The following is a 16405-nucleotide window of genomic DNA, read 5'->3' as shown; positions in this document are numbered from 1 at the left end:
CATGCTCATCATTAGCCTATATACCTCAGGCTGCATCTGCTGGTCCTTTGGAATCCTCCCATCTCCTCCCATCCAGCTGGCACCCTGCCCAGTGAGAACATGAGCTGAAGAAAAGAACACAGTCAGAGGCATGGGAGTCTGCACCTCCTTCTCTCAGGCCTTGAGGTCACAGAAGAGCAACTGTGCCAGAGTGTGGGGTACAGAGAGCTCATAAGCCCTGCCTATCCCACCCCTGCCTCTCAGGGATGCATCAGAGAGCCCCGAGTTGGCTTTGATGTTCTGGGCACAGTGAGCCTTCATTTGTCCTGGGCTTTGCAAACTTCCAAATAGCTTGTATCTCCTCGTAGTCCTCCTGAAATCCCTAGAGTAAAATGGTGTGTGTGTGTGTGCACGTGCATGTGTGCATGTGTGTGTGTGTTGGGGGGGGGGGGCACGCACACAGTCATGCCCAACTCTTTTCAACCCAATGGACTGTCGCCTGCCAGGCTCCTCTGTCCAAGGGGATTCTCCAGGCAAGAATACTGGAGTGGACTGCCATTTCCTACTCCAGGGCATCTTCCTGACCCAGGGATCAAACCCATGTCCCTTGTGTCTCCTACATTGGCGGGCAGGTTCTTTACCACTAGCACCACCTGGGAAGAGCTAGAGGAAAGTGGGGTGTGGGGGAGGGGCCTTGTTAAACTCTGACACTGAGGATAACAACCACCATTGACTAGCTCTTTGGGGCAGAGACCTGGCTTTGCTGGACTTTGAGTCCCCAGCATCTGGCACTGACCCCAGCCCTTGGTTTCCTCACAGTTCACTAATGTTTGCTTAAATGATTAAAAAATTATATTTCTTTATTTGGCTACACTAGGGCTTAGTTGTGGCCTGCGGGATCTTTTGCTGTGGTGCACACACTCTTTAGTTATGGAACTCATGCTCAGTAGTTCTGGTGCACAGGCTTAGTTTCTCTGAGGTATATGTAGGATCTTAGTTCCCCAACCAGGAATTGAACCCAAGTCCCCTGCATTGCAAGGCAAATTCTTAACCTCTAGACCACCAGGGAAATCCCTGCTTAAATGATTTTTTTAAATTAAGATATAATTCACATACCATAAAATTCACTTTTAAAACGTAAAACAATGGGGTGAAGGCTATGCAATCCTCACCATTATCTAACTCCAGGATATTCCATCGTTTAGTTGCTAAGTCATGTCTGACTCCTGGTGACCCCATGGACTGAGGCCTGCCAGGTTCCTCTGTCCATGGAATTCTCCAGGCAGGAATACTGGAGTGGGTTGCCATTTCCTTCTCCAGGGGATCTTCCAAACCTAGGACTCAAACCCGGGTCTCCTGCCTTACAGGCAGATTCTTTACCTACTGAGCTATAAGGGAAGCCCAAAATGTTAGTTGCTCACTCGTGTCTGACTCTTTGTGACCCCAAGGACCCATAGCTGTCCATGGGATTCTCCAGGCAAGAATACTGGAGTGGGTTGCCATGCCCTTCTCCAGGGGATATTCCTGACCCAGGGATCGAACCCACGTCTCCTGCACTGCAGGTGGATTCTTTACTATCTGAGCCACCAGGGAAGCCCAGGATATTTGCATCACTCCAGAAAGAAACCCCGTACTCAATGAGCAGTCCCTCTCCACTCCTGCCTCTGTCCAGCCCCTGACAACCAGAATGATTCATATCTGATGAAACAACCCTACCAGTACTCCTAGAAACATAGTAACTAATATTTGTTGAACACAAACTAAGTGCTTTGAATAGCTTCTCAAATTTACTTTACACGTGGGTCCTCCAAGGTAAGTCTTATTCATCTCCACTTCACAGATGAGGAAACTGAAACTCAAGCTAATAAATCAGCAAAATCACACAGTTAGTAAAGGAGAGGAGCTGGGTCTTGACCCTAAAACCAGGGCATCATCGCTAAGGGAGCCAGAGGTCACTGAGCAGGCATAGGAGAGACTCAATGGTGAGTCACACAGGTATCAGAAGTGCACTGGGCACACACCCCGGCACTGTGGGAAACGGCCTTCCCGGGGCAAGGACACAGCCCTGGGGCTTGGGAAGGTCAAGGAGAGTTTTGTGGAAGGACTGGACCGATACACGTGAAGTGGATTCCAATTGGCAGGGTACAAGGAAAGGACTTATTGAAATTGCAGCACAAACCTGAAGCTGGGAGGAAGGAGAGAGAGGCATGCAGTGGTCCATGCTGGGCTTGGGGCGTGGCTTGCAGAGCTGGTATGGCCTGTCTCCAAGGACCTGACCCCCACCAGGAAAACTAGGGAAAGTGTCACTGTCATTCAGCACTTTCTTGGCAACCAGGGAACACCTTGATTCAAGAGAGGGGAGAGGGTCCCAGTGGAACCTTCTTGTCCCCACATCACTCCTCTCTTTCCACTCAACAGTGTACATATCTTTGGCGATGAAAATCGCGGCTCCTTGCCTAACAAGGGACTTTTGTCTTTGAATTTCCAGGTGCCGGAGATGCCAGAATTGTTCCAGGTCCCAGAACAATTCAGATGCCCTAACGTCGGTAGTTCTATGGAACCTTAATGATTAGTAGGGGGACTTCCCTGGCAGCCCAGTGGTTAAGATTGTCCCAATGCCACGGACGCGGATTCAATCCCTGATCCGGGAACTGAGATCCCGCATGTTGCATAGCGCTGGCAAAATAGTTAGAAAAAGTGAAAGATGGGAACCTTGAATTAAAAAAATAATAATAATAGTAGGAACATCAGGCAGGTTGTCTAATATCCCAGAACCTAAGAGGAGGACGCACTGCTGGCTCTCAGCAAGGCCTGAAGGCATACATTCCATGACAGCAACAGGTGTCTCTACTGCTGGCTCCCAGGGCTGGGAGGAGCGCCATGGTACTGGGATCAACTCAAGGGCCCAGAGAAACAGAAGCGGTATTCCCATTTGAGGAAGGGACAACTCTTAACTTTATCTGAAGAACCTGGTCAGTTTTAGTGAAATTCACAACCCTCAAACAATGGGGGGAATCCTCCAGTTTCTTCTCTCCCTTGAAATGTGGTTTGGCAGAGTGCTCACAGCTAGGGGAAGGCTATATTCATGAAGCTAGATTCTACTACTGTGACAAGCAGACCCCTTCCCCCACCCAAGTCTAATGGCTCAAATACAACAGAAGTGCATTACTTGCCTGGGCTTCAGTACCAGGCCAGTGGACTAGTTAACGCAGCTGCCCACTCCACACCATCATCCAAGGACCAGCTAAAGGGGCTGTCTTCACCAACTGGCTGCCAAGGTGTCTTTTAAGGGATGTCTCCACTCCCAGCGGGTGGGGGTAAGGGCACAGAAAAGGCAGGGCCTGGAAGTGGGGTACCTCCCTTCTGTGCTTTGGAACTTATGGACACACCTGACCATGGGGATGGCCAGGAGATGCCGTCCAGTGTATGGGTGGAAAGAAGAGAGGAAAACAGATCCTGATGTCTGCCCTGCTGACCAAGGTCTTAGCCCCCTTGGCTTACTTCCTGTGCTACTGCTTATCCTTTCTCAGGCTCCTGCAGGTTCCTGCTCTTGAACATTGGCAGCCCCAGGCTCTTCACTGCACCTGCTCCCAGATGTAGCAAGGCATGAGAAAATGATGGGCTCAAGCAGGTATTTGCTCTCTTGGACATTTATTGAGGAAATCTGATAATGGGGCATGTGACAAGGAAATCTAGAGGTAAAAGGTCATGGAGAGAAGGGCCAGAAAGACCAAATTGTACTAACACAGGAGGAGAGACTCAGTGCCCAGAAGGCCACAGGAGAGGAAGCAAAGCAGAGAGGGATGCTGAGTCATCACTCATGCCGAGAGGGCCCTAGAGCTTCCCCAGGCCAAGCTACTTTCCAGCACCTGTGCAGGAGCATCTAACAGCAAACTGACTTTTATTTTGGTAATACGAGTGAGTCTTTGTTCCTAAAGCTGCCCTGAAACAAGACCCAGCTTGGCGGAGCCAGCCAGCTCTCCACAAAGGTCGTTCTCCCCTTCCATGGCACACGGGGCCTGCCGAGGAGCATCTGCCAATCTCCCCCACACCACGTCGCTGCTGGCTGGGGCCAGATTCTCATGGAAGGAATGTGGGCAGGAACGATTATAATGTCACTTCTGGGCTGAAGCAGTTAAGAAGCAAGGGTGACGTTCTTCCCTTTTTACTAATGAAGTAAAAAAATCACGAGGCAGGCTTGTGCAAAGCAGTAATGGAGGCCTGTATAAGAGCAGCATCAGAGCAGAGAGGCAGGGACAGCCTGATGGGGTCAGAAGATTGGCTACATGCAGGGGGTGGAACAAACAAGTTAATATATTGAGGATAACGGAGCTGTGTTTCTCACTGAAAGGAGGGAGGTACCAATATGAAAAGGGGACAGCTAGAATGAACCTTGTGGTATTGAGCTTGTAGTTTCAAACTGCAACTGTTGGTGTTAACTCGTGACTTACAATATATAGAGACAGAAACAAATGCAGATCTAAGTTCTGTCTACTGAGAGGGCCTGGAAGCAGCAACACCTGAGTGAGAAGCACACCCAGTACCTAGATATTTGTTTCTGTATACCATTCTCTAATGAAAAAGGACCCCAGAGAAGTGACTGATTCCAGGGAAAGTACAAGGTAAGTCTAGAACAGTATGGTTTGAAGGAAGTTCTCAAAGAATGATGGGGAGGGGACTTCCTTGGTGGTCCAATGGTTAAGACTCCTTGCTCCCAGCAGGGGGCTGAGGATTAATCCCTGGTCGGGGAACTAGATCCCACATGCCACAACGAAGTGTTCATGTGCCACAAGTGAGACCCGGCACAGCCAACTAAATTAATTAAAAAAAAAAAAAAAATGAGGCGGAGAGGCCAAAAGAACACAGTAGTTTGAAGGAGTTCCCACCAGGCAATAGGGACAATTTGAGCATCAAAATAATGACAATAATAGATTATAATCCACTGATTAAAATACAAATCCATGATTCCACACAAACATAGTTAAACAGAGAGGAGGGAAAGCTTTCACTTCAATAGAATGCCCATGAATAAATGTAGGAGGAAAAATGAAAACAAAAGATTACCATTTGGCAAACATTAAAGTTATTTAGTCAAGGGATATCAATGCATGATAAGCATAGTAGATGAAACTGGGTGGGGAACAGTATTTTTACACAGTCTTCAAATATTTCCACACAAATACCTATTAATTACAAACAAAAAAGAAAATTTATAGTGGAGAAACCTAGCAGGCATCATCTTAGTCAAAGGATCGATATTATCATCTGTTATTTGACAAAGATCGTGTGATACCCAGCAGGAGAAAATGAGAAGACATCACTAATGTAATATCCCAAAGATGTACATCCTGAATCTAATCATGTGGAAGTATGGACAAACCCACACTAAGACACATTCTATAAAATGACTTCAGGAAGATCAAGGGCATCAAACTCAAGGAAAGACTAGGAGCTGCTCCACGTCAAGGTGGGGAGAGAGCCAGGGCAAGTGGGTACCATTCATGATCCCAGATGAGGTCTTTTTGTCACGGAGAACATCACTGAGGTGTTTGGCACAGGTGGTATGGGGTGTCTGGGGGAAGGGTGTGTCGGGATTCTCGCTACTTTTCTGTAAGTCTGAAACTGTTTCAAAATAAAAAATAATTTTTTACGAAAAGAAGCCATAATATCTTCTCCACTCTCTCTTGCCCCACCCACTAGCAGGATACAGAAGACCTGCTGGGTCTGAGGTCCCAGGCCCAGGGATAAGAGCTGTAGACGGGAAAGAGTTCGGGTCCCTTAACCCCGAATGCATGACAGCCACCCCGCCCCCAACTTTCCTGGTCAGGTGCACGACTTTGGACTTTCTATGAGCAATGAACAAACTTCTATTGTCTTTAGCCACTGAGCTGGGAGAGAAGGGACCTTTTCCTGCATTATCCTAACTCATGGGACTTACTCAACAGCCTGCTCTGCTCTCCACTTGAGGTCCCACAGACACCCCAGGGAAACATCTTGTCCCTACACTTGCCAGCCGCTCAATCACCATCCTGGCCAGAGACCCAGCACCGCTTGACCCCTCTTCTCTCTCCGCATCGCCCCACATCCAATCAAGCTCACTTCCTGTGTGACTCTGGAGCTTCTCCACACCCACCAGGCCTGCCTCGGCCGTCTTCCCCTCACCAGGCCCATCGTCACTGGTTCTCTAGCCTCCGTTCCAATCTTTTCTCCACTAAGCCTGGCAAGACATATGTGTAGTTCCACAATTGCTTGTCCCAGCCCCTGCTGCCTTCAACCTGGACACCGTCCCTGTTTCCAGCCTATCTGGTAAACACTTAGTTTCCCCTCAGGGTTCAACTCGTGAGTCACGTGGATGAATCCTTGCTTGATCCTCCATCCTTGGGGCCCTTGGACACGGTCTTCCATCTGAACAGGGCAGAGAGGCCCTGCTTGCTCCACCAATCGGGGCAGGGTTGGGGGCACACACCCGTTTCCCCAGCACAGCCTGGGCTCCTTGGCACCCACACATGCTGGAATGAATCCTCTCCCCTCCCACTCACAGCCAAGTCAGACCCCAGCCCTCCTTCGCCGCCCGTTAATTCACTGCAGGCTTTCATTCGAGCTATTAAAACATTTGCCCTCTGGCCCCTTTCCTAATCCACACAGAGGAGAATCACTGTCTCCAGAGTGTTCTGTGGTTGCCCAGAGCTGGCACTCAACAAATAGATATTGAAACAAAGTACTCAGAGCAATTCTCTCTGCTTAGATTAGAGCCCCACCCCATTTCACTCCTGTCCCAGTTGTTCCCAAATTGCATTCAGTCTGTCAATGATTTAACAATTATTTCTTAAAGGCTGGCGCACACAAGGCCCTGGGCATGCAATACATGTTCCTGACTTCAGGGGTTGGTCTTAGCTCCTAGGGGCCACCGTGGCCTTGTTCACCTTTGAACTCCCCAACTCCTGTCCATCCCCAGGCCTGGCACAGCTAGGCACCCTGTAAACACCTGCTACCAGGCCAAGACCACTACTGACCCAGGCCTACAAGCCCATCCAGGGCTGACTGGCACCACAACCAGCTACTAGGTCAAGTCTGACACAAGAGTGTCCTGTGAGATCAAACCCCACTGAGACAGCAGGACAGAAAGTGTGTACTTCTGTGCCTGGAGCTTTCCTATTCCCCATTCAACTCTTGAAACAAAGAAAGAAAAAAGAATCTGACATATAAGGACCCATCCTTTGGAGGTCCTGTTTATTCCTGAACCCCAACCAGATAGCCCACAAGACACATTCCACCCCTCCAACCCACCCCACCCCATATCCCTGAGGCCCATTTCACGGGCTGGAAAACTAAGGCACTGTGTCTGAGTGCCCCAGAGGTCAGGGCACCTGACATACGAAAAGCCGGGAGTTCTGGCTTCCAGGGATGCCACTGCTGGTCCACGGAACAGGACAATGCTTTCTCTTGCACCTCTGGTCTTCGGAGCACAGCCCCTCTGCTGAGGTTTTCCGAGGAAGCCCCCGTGCTCTGTCAGCCCCATTCTGACCAAGGGCAGAGAGGAGCCAAGGCCCCAGGGAAGATGCTGTTCCAGGTGGCCAGCGATCGTCAGGTGACAGGGGACAGACTCGAGACCAGGACTGGGCCTGTCTTACAGCCAGCATCTCTGTCAGGACCAGGGCTGTTGTACGGCTGTCCTGAGCTCGCCAGAAGGGAAGGGGCAGAGCTGAGTCTACTGTCAGGGGGCAGAGAGAGAAAGCACCTCCAAACGGCCTGCCCAGTGAGAGGTGCCCAGCGGCTAAAGAGAAGTTTGGTCCAGACTCCAGAGCTGAGCAAGGTGGGTAGTCAAGGGGAGGCAACTGGGCTCTGGTGGGTCCCGTCTGGATCATGAGGCCGCCAGCATCAGCCCTCCCCATGGCATCAAAGGGCTGTTCTCCCCCGCAGAGGGGTGACACAGCTTCAGAGCTTGCTCCGCAGGGCCTCTGCTGGGGACCGCTGCAGCCGCCACACCACCCTCACTGGCTCGGAGGCGCGGTCTAGCTGGCGGAAGCCACCCAAGTCGCCTGTCTGGCTGTACTGCTGCAGGGCCGGCTGGAGCACCGTGAAGGGGATGCTGAAGTTCAGGTGGGGGTATGTGGCCCCTGTGTTATTATCCCGGGTGTTGCTGGCGACGATGCCTGTTCAGAAGACAGAGAAGAAAAGAGGGTATGAGCGAAGACTCAGGGAAGGGAGGGAGACCCACCTCTATCCTGGAGGCCCTAGGCCTGTGGGGGCGGGGGTGCTGAATACTCCTCATAGTGACAGACACCAGGCTTCATGTATCGACATAGGCCCCTCACGCCCCAGCCCTCCTTCCTGGCTTCACTTTCTCCCTAACACTATCTGACACACTATGTCTCACTTATTTTGTTATTTTTCTCTCCAACTTCTGTTATCTTTCAGCTCCATGAGGGCCGGGCTGCTGTGTTTTATTCATAATCTCCCCAGGACCTGGAAGAGTGCCTGGCATAGCAAGACCTCAACACGTACTTGTTGAGTGAATGAATAAATGCATCAGACTCACACATAAGTTTTGGGTGGCTGGCTCAGTGCATGTGTATGAATTTTTTGAAGAAAATTTTAGGCTTACAGCAGTCTTGCCCAAATAGTACAGAGTTCCTGTACATTCGGCACCCAGCTTTTCCTTATGTCACCACACCACATTGATCAAAACCAAGAAATTAAGCTTCGTGAAATGCTATTAACTAAAGTACAGAACTCACTTGGATGGACCAGGGTTTGCACTAATGCTCTTTTTCTGATCCAGGATCCCACGTGGCATTTAGTCATCATGTCTCCTAGGTCTCCTCCTATCTGAGTCACTTCCAGTCTTTATCTTTCACAGCCTTGACGCTTTGAAGAGTACAGGTCAGTTATTCCGTAGAATGTCCCTCAATTTGGGTTGACCTGATGTTTTCTCACGATTAAGACTGAGGTGATAGGCGTGCCTGGTAGTCCAGTGGTTAAAAATCTGGCTTACAATACAAGGGACACCAGTTCAATCCCTGGTCTGGGAAGATCCCCTATGCTATGGGGTAACTAGGCCCATGTGCTACAACTACTGAGCTTCATTTCTCCAACATTTATTAACAGAAATTCTTCCATAAGGGAAAGCTATCCTTTGGCTCCGTTTTTAAATCCATTCAATATTAACTTATATTAGGATAGACTCACGAGTATTCATTCTTTTCTTGGGTCACAATGCAATACTACTGCTATTTGTTTTGTGGTTCAAATTGTTCCCACAGGAGCTCCTTCACATCAGCTCTTGGGTTTTTCAACATTTGACATGCTCATCATTTGGTTTTTCTTAGAGTTTCCTTCCTTTCCAGCACCACAAAGCAGCCCTGGAATCAGTCAGTTCCTGGTTCTTTTTACTAGAGAATGACTCTCAGAAACCAAGATCTGGACTCTTGGCACGCTCATCGCCACTGGAGTGTCACTGGCTTCGAGCCTCTCTCAGCAGACCGAGATAAGAGACATATGTATACACATACACACACACGCAAACTCATGCGTACACACATTTATATTTATCTCTGTATCCACTTATCTGTATACATCTTTTAGAAGGTCAACCAGTATATGGAAGAAAGATGGAATGCAGACTAGGATGAATGTACCCAACTGTATTTCAAATGAATCACATAACCATTCTGAAGGGGAAGGAGCTAATCTAAGAAACTTTGGAAAACAGCCTTTTGACTGGACACTTTAAGGCTAAAGAACGGTACTCACTCAAATATTGTCTTCTAGTTGGTGAATCTGTTTCTCACAGGGATGTGGTTAGGAATTTTGAAAGTACTTCTTTTGTACACTGCAGTTGAAGAAATAAATAAATCTACTGCAGCTAGCAACAGAAAGGCAATGTTTCTCAGTCAGAAATAAGGGAAGGGGAAGGCTTGCATGAACCCTGTGTGCTGGACTGTAGGTGGAGGTATCCATATGGACTCATGGTTGGCTTTTTTTTTTAACAGATTAAAAAAAAAAAAAAAACTTGAGTTAACAAAATTTTTAAATCGAAAGATTTAAGAAACACATATTTATTAAAAAAAAAAAAAGAGTTCATACTTCCTTGTGAAAAACTGTAAAGTCAGCCAGTGTTAGGCCCACATATCTTTGTAATGAGGCAAGAATGTGCTAGAGTTGAGTGGTGTTCACCCCGTTTCTCCTTTGCCCTCCACTCACTGAAGATATTCACTCACTCACTCATTCATTCACTCATTCACTTTACCTGTCCAACTGGTAGGTTGGGCTTTTGAGTTTGTGACCCCTGGACTCATCCAACTACTGAGTTTCACAGATCAAACGATATTAAGTGACTTACCTAAGGTCGTGGAGTGCCTTAGTGGCAGAGAAAGGACTAGAACTCAGATCTCTTCCCTCCAAGCCCAGCATCCATCCTCTCTGACCTCAGAAGCACAACAGTCCAAAAACCTTAGCTAATTACCCCTGGGCATAAGGCCCATCATCTTTCCAGACAGAGGGTGGCTCCCAGGGCTGGCCACTGAGCACTCGTGGGTGGGACTGAGGCTCTGGCCAGGGGAAGGCTGGGAGAGGGCCAAGGAGCTGGTTACCCAGGAGGTCCCCGGAGCAGGCAGAGAAGAGAGGTCCCCCGCTGGAGCCACCGTGCACGGCACACGTGGTCTGCAGCATCACCGGTGTGTCATCCACCTGCACCACGGCCGACAGGATGCCTGAGGTCACTGAGGGCCCGCAAGCCTGGCCGAAGACACCGAAGCCCACTACACGGACAGCCTCGCCTGCCAGGGAAGGAAGGAGGGTTAAGCTGGGGAGCCTCCTCCATCTGGCAGGACTCATACACTCGCCAAGCCCCCTCCCCACCGGTCCTCTCCAAATTTCCAAACCCTGTCTGCCTTTCTAGTTTCTGCTCAGATGCCTGTTGCCTCCATGAGAACTTTCCCCAGGCCCCTACAGAAAGAGGTCAGAACCTCCACTGTATCTGCTCCATCACTTCTCTTCAGCCCTCATTCCCCTTCTGGACTGGGTAGTCACTTTTTAGGATTCCTAGCATCTAGCCAGGGGCTCAATACATGTTTGTGGAATTAACACCCAACTCCTGGGACTAAAAAGTCTATTGGTGAAAATAAAACGCTGACAATGACTACAAAATGACACCACCTTCCTTCACCAAGTGCTTCACAGGCAATATTTCAGCCAGTCCACACAAGACCTAGGAGTAAGTAGCATTATCCCCATTTTGCAAATGTGGAAACCAAGACAAAGAATATTAAGTTGGCTGTCCAAGGATACAGGCCTAGTAAGTGGCAGAAGAGATGCCAAAGCAGTGAGCTCATAATCCTTGTTACGTTATAACAAATCACATCCACAAACCAAAACATCTGGTACTTCTGTGGCAGCATCACAAGGCCTTTTACTCAGATCATGCCACTGGAGCCTCACAGACCAGCCTGTAGTGTTAAAAGGAGTCCTCAAGGTTCAGCACCTCCACACTACACTGCTGCGGGGCCTCAGGAAAAAGACATGCTTTACCTTTCGTGGAGAATTCCACCTGCCCCCCTCACCCCCCCGCCCCAGCACTGCGGGCATGCTGAGCACAGCAAGGAGGCCTCTAAGAGCAACTCCAGCCAAAGCACTGTAACCAGGATGCAACAAGGTGCCAGCTTGACTCCAGCAGGGGTGAGGAGAAAGCTGACCTGACGAGCTGGCCCCTGATCTGTAGGCTTGATGTGCCCAACACTGATTTTCCAAGGTCCTTTCCTGACCAAAGGGACCCTTTGTTCATTACCTTCATGGAAATGCTCAGCAGGCACAGGGACAGGGACACCATCTAGGTCCTCCTCCATGCTCACAACTGCTATGTCATAGGGAGATGTCTCCTGGGTGGCAAACACCACGCGTCCCCAGATTATGGCACTCCTGGACACAAGAGAAACCAAATGACAGGTTAGCTCTCCCAACTTTTAGCACTGGGAGGAAGCAAAACAATGAGTAACAGTAAAAATCATGAACTTGGGACTCAAAAGATTTGGTGTTAGCCCTGGAACACACCCGCAAACAACTCTGGGCACATCACTTAGCTGTTCTGTGGAATTTCCAAACATGCTTTACAAGTGCAGAGTACCTCTCTATACAGGTTCCTGCACGTTATCATGATCACAGACACCCAGCCCCCAGGGAGCACTGTGGGCCAGGCCTGGTGTTAATGTTCTATGGACATCAGTTCATTTAGTCCTCAGAGCAGCCCCATGAACTAGCCACTGGTATTATCTCCATTTCAGATGGTGCTTTTGAGGCCCAGAGAGATTGAGTAAATACATCTCACAGTCACACAGTTAGTGGGAGAAGGCAATGGCACCCCACTGCAGTACTCTTGCCTGGAAAATCCCACAGACGGAAGAGCCTGGTGCGCTGCCGTCTGTGGGGTCGCACAGAGTCAGACACGACTGAAGCGACTTAGCAACAGCAGCAGCACCAGCACACAGTTAGCGGGAGGAGCCAGGGCTGATTTTCCCAGGGTTTTCCTTTTCTGCCTCATTTGATACCAACAGTCTTGTCATTTAGTGGGACAGACATGATACAATTTCATCCTCTGGGTCCGTGTTTATATAGATGCTAGCACTTCTATAGCTCTTACTATGTGGCAGTAAGAAGACTTTACATGTCAATTCCTGGGAAAGCAGCTTAGACAGATTAAGCACATTGCCCAAGATTATGCATGGCTGCCTGTTACACACACTGCAGGAGTAGCTTCCAGGAGACCTGGTGGGTTCCCTAGGACCAAGAGTATGTTGGGGTGGGGGATGGTGGGAGGGAGGAGGAATTGAGGACCATACACAGAGGAAAATTCTCAGCATCAGTCTTCCCTATAAAGTCATGGCCATCCTGTTGATTGTCAGAGGGGATTTCTATGGCAAAGCCAGGTTGGGTTAACCTTGGAAGTTCAGTAGAGGCATTTGGGAAGATCTGGGCTGAGAAGTTGGGTTGGACCACGTACAGGAGAACAACAAGCATTAACACCAAGGTGCTATAGTGCTTTGCTTTGGCCTAGGTAAAGCACCTGGGATTACAGAAGAAACAGCAAGAACATGTATTAGAAAATCAAGCCAAGAAGCCGAGGCTGCCAACTCCACTGTCAGAGCAAGTGAAAAGTCTAGAAAATCAAGCCAAGAAGCCAAGGCTCCCGACTCCACTGTCAAGAGCAAGTGAAAGTACATGACAGCAAGAGTGCTTTCCTTGCAGAGAGGGGACAAATGACTGTCTGAAGTTCTAAACTGGCAGCCAAGACCCCCCCACAACTGTTCAAAATATACCTATTTGCCTGGGACCCACTCTAATACTCTTATTAGGTGGAACCCCATATCTGTCATTCTGATCCAGAAGGGATGTTCTGGTTAAGATCTAAGAGATAAACCAAGTAAGAGTAACAGGCTCCTCTCCTACTCCAGGAGGGTGGCACCCTGGGCCCCTGGCATTTCACTAGGCATTCAGGGGAAAGAGAACAGGGTTAGGAAGACTCCATTCAAGGGCCTCTGGTGTGTGGGTGCAAGGCTAAGACAGGAGTTGCCCAGAAGGAATTCAGACTGGGAGTGGGAGCACAGTGATGCTTAGCCAGGGATGCTGAACACCGCCACAGACCTCCAGAGTTGCTTGGCATCTTGCCCAAGTCCCATTCACCCTCTGCCAGGAGGCAAAGAACTCCTTACTCTGAGGTTCTGAGTACCAAGGATGAGAGGAGGGTCCCAGGTCCCTACACACAGTGCACCACCAAGGCATGAGCCTGAGACCAGAAGGCCTCCGTAGTCCTCAGGATTATGACCTGAGGCCTGGGATCTAGACCTGACAGCTGGTGAGGAAGTGGAGTGCGGGCAACCTTGCGGGCCTTACTTGGGGGTGGTGGAGCGCACCAGGACCCTGGCCGTTTCCCGAGGGGCCACATGCCGGCAGGTCACCACGAGACGGGGCGCCACGGCCACTCCGGAGCCCCAGACAGAACCACACTCCACCAGCACGGCCGCAGCTGCCCAAGGGGGCCCGGGGTCTCGGTAGCTGAGGGGCAGGCCCCACGGGGCACCCATCTCAGGCGGTAGGAGGGCAGCCAGGGCGGCAGTGTCAGGGTGAAGGCGGTAGAGGGCGGCTCGGGCGACGCTGAGCAGTGGGGCGGCGGCGCAGAGCAGCGTGAGGCCCACCCACTCGCGGGCCTTCCAGCAGAGGGGTGCAGCCACCAGCGCCACCAACGCCCCCGCGGGCCGTGACGCGAACACGCCTCCACCCTCCGTGCCTGGCAGGCAGCGGGCATCGGTGAGCAGCAGCGGGCCGGCCGAGTTGCTGAGCACGCCGCTGCTGAGCGTATTGAGAAAGATGTCCGGGCAGAAGGCCCCGAACGGGGAGCCGCAAGCCAGGAGCGGTGCGCCCTTGGGCACGTCCCCGAGAGGCGCCACGGCCAATACCGGCCCTCGCTCCTCCGCCTCCTTCTCCGTCTCCGGCAGCACCCGAAGCAGCGCGAACCACCCCAACGCTCTCAGCTGGTCCTCCTCCTCCTCCTCCGACATCTCATCATCCGGTGCAGCGTTTGCGAAGCGCCACTGCTCGGCCTCCTCGCCGCCGAAGAGGTGCGCGAAGTGGCTCCGGAAGGCTGGGCAGCTCAACAGCAGCAGAAGTTCGGCGGGGCGCAGGGGCTGCAGTGGCCGCCCGCGGGGCCGGGCGGGCGGGCGGGTTTCCAGGCCGGCGCAATGGGGCGTGCACAACCCCGGGCGACCCCGCTCCGCGCGGCCTGCCGGACTTGCGGCGGTTGGGCCCCACTGCACGTGCAGGCGCAGGTCGTCGCCGCAACTGTCGCCGGGCAGGAAGGCGGCGCTCGCAGCGGTCAGCGCCCCGCTGCCGGCCCGCAGGAAGGGGGTGAAGATGCCCCCATGGCACAGCACCAGGCCCGGGCGACGGTTCAGGATCACCCCGCTGCAGCTCCACGAGCCTGCCTCGGGCTGCCCTGCCCGGGAGGCGCTCACCACGCAGCCCGCCTGCTCAGCTGCCCTCATGGCGGGCCCCCACTGACGCCCCATGGCCTCCGGGACGGCACACCGAGGGCTTCCCGAAGAGGGAGCGAGCAAGCAACGACCACGACCGGAACCAGCTGACTCCACGTAGCGCCACCCAAAGCTGGAAGCAAGAGGCGCAAGCACTGTCCCAGGGCTTCCTCGTCAGGCCGGATTGGCTAAACCCCATTGGCTGGGCAAGGGGCCGAGTTCTGATTGGCTGCTGAGGCTGACCCCGCCTTTCCCCGCCTAGACCGTTCAGGTCACCTGCGCAATGTAAGCGGGAGCTGTAGGACCGGAGGACGAGCCCCGGGAGAGTGACAGGAATATGGCTTTTACCGGGAGATAAGGGCGTGCTGGTCTTTCGGAGCCTAGTCTCGTCTCTGTTCGCTGAGCTGCAGGAAAGGGAATTCAAATATGTGCTGAGGTGCGTAGACTTGCCCAGTCCCTAACGGGTCCTGTCAGTATCTGCCCAGGTGTAGGAGACATCTGACCTCTGATCCCTGCGATAAGACGGGCAAAGAAGCCATTCTGTACTTTGAAATTTTGTAAGTAAACCCTACAGCAATCCACTAGGAGATAATAGAGCTCATAAGATACAACTTGAGGGTCTTTCGTTATGCCAAAGACCACACTACCAATCTCATGGAAACTGGATTTGCTCAAAATAAAATTGGCCTTCAAAACTATGATAAACAGTTGTTGTTTAGTTGCTAAGTAGTGTCCAACTTTTTGTGAACCCATGGACTGTAGCCCGCTTGGCTCCTCTCTCCATGGGATTTCCCAGGCAAGAATACTGGAATGGGTATTCTTTTACTTCCCCACCCAGGTCTCTTGCATCTTCCGCGTTGGCAGGCAGATTCTTTACCACGGAGCCACCAGGGAATCCCAGGATAAACAGTAGCCGAAGTCAAAGTTTTAAATTACACAACCCTATAGTTGGCAGTATACACATTTCATATAATGACATTTATATGGTTTAGGGGTTCCTTTTTCTGTAAAATAGATCATGGTTTGTAAATAGATCATGGTTTGTGAGCCATATAGTGTAAATAGATCATGGTTTGTGAGCCATATAGTCTCTGTCTCAAATACTAAGCTCTGCTGCTGTAGCATGCAAAAGCTAAAGGAGTGGGATGGCTGTGTTCCAATAAAATTTAATTCAAAGAGTTCGAATTCTTTATCATTGTAGCATGTCACAAAATTGCACTTTTTTTCCCCTCACAGGTCATACAACAGGCAGCAGGCCAGATCAGGACCACAAGCTATAGTTTGCCATCCCTGATCTTTTCCAATGAAGTCACCCTGAGGGCAGAGGAATACGAACAAGTGTGTTTTAGATATCCCTGAAGCAGACATCACAAGCTAGACATTTTATGAAGGTCTGTTTATCACAC

General features: G+C 50.9%; 1 protein-coding gene across 1 annotated transcript; it reads right to left on the bottom strand.

The window, feature by feature from the left end:
- Positions 1-7175: 7175 nt before the first annotated feature.
- On the bottom strand, positions 7176-15061 carry TYSND1 (trypsin like peroxisomal matrix peptidase 1). The gene is made up of 4 exons (XM_052640323.1): positions 13864-15061; positions 11765-11895; positions 10572-10757; positions 7176-8132 (listed from the first exon to the last, which is right to left on the bottom strand). Exons 1-4 carry the CDS (start codon positions 15033-15035, stop codon positions 7915-7917), a joined length of 1707 nt encoding a protein of 568 aa, XP_052496283.1. The 5' UTR covers positions 15036-15061; the 3' UTR covers positions 7176-7914.
- Positions 15062-16405: the final 1344 nt, after the last annotated feature.

Source organism: Budorcas taxicolor, chromosome 5 (genome assembly GCF_023091745.1).
Source record: "Budorcas taxicolor isolate Tak-1 chromosome 5, Takin1.1, whole genome shotgun sequence".
Classification (NCBI taxonomy): Eukaryota; Metazoa; Chordata; class Mammalia; order Artiodactyla; family Bovidae; genus Budorcas; species Budorcas taxicolor.
Note: the sequence above shows the minus strand (reverse complement) of the source record. Positions and strands in the feature narration are given on the sequence as shown.

Coding starts and splice junctions, on each gene's coding strand:
- TYSND1 (XM_052640323.1), bottom strand. CDS start 15,035: ATGGGGCGTCAGTGGGGGCCCGCCATGAGGGCAGCTGAGCAGGCGGGC. Junction 11,896..13,863: donor GTGCGCTCCACCACCCCCAA/GTAAGGCCCGCA, acceptor TCTTGTGTCCAG/GAGTGCCATAATCTGGGGAC. Junction 8,133..10,571: donor CTGCTCCGGGGACCTCCTGG/GTAACCAGCTCC, acceptor TCTTCTGAACAG/GCATCGTCGCCAGCAACACC.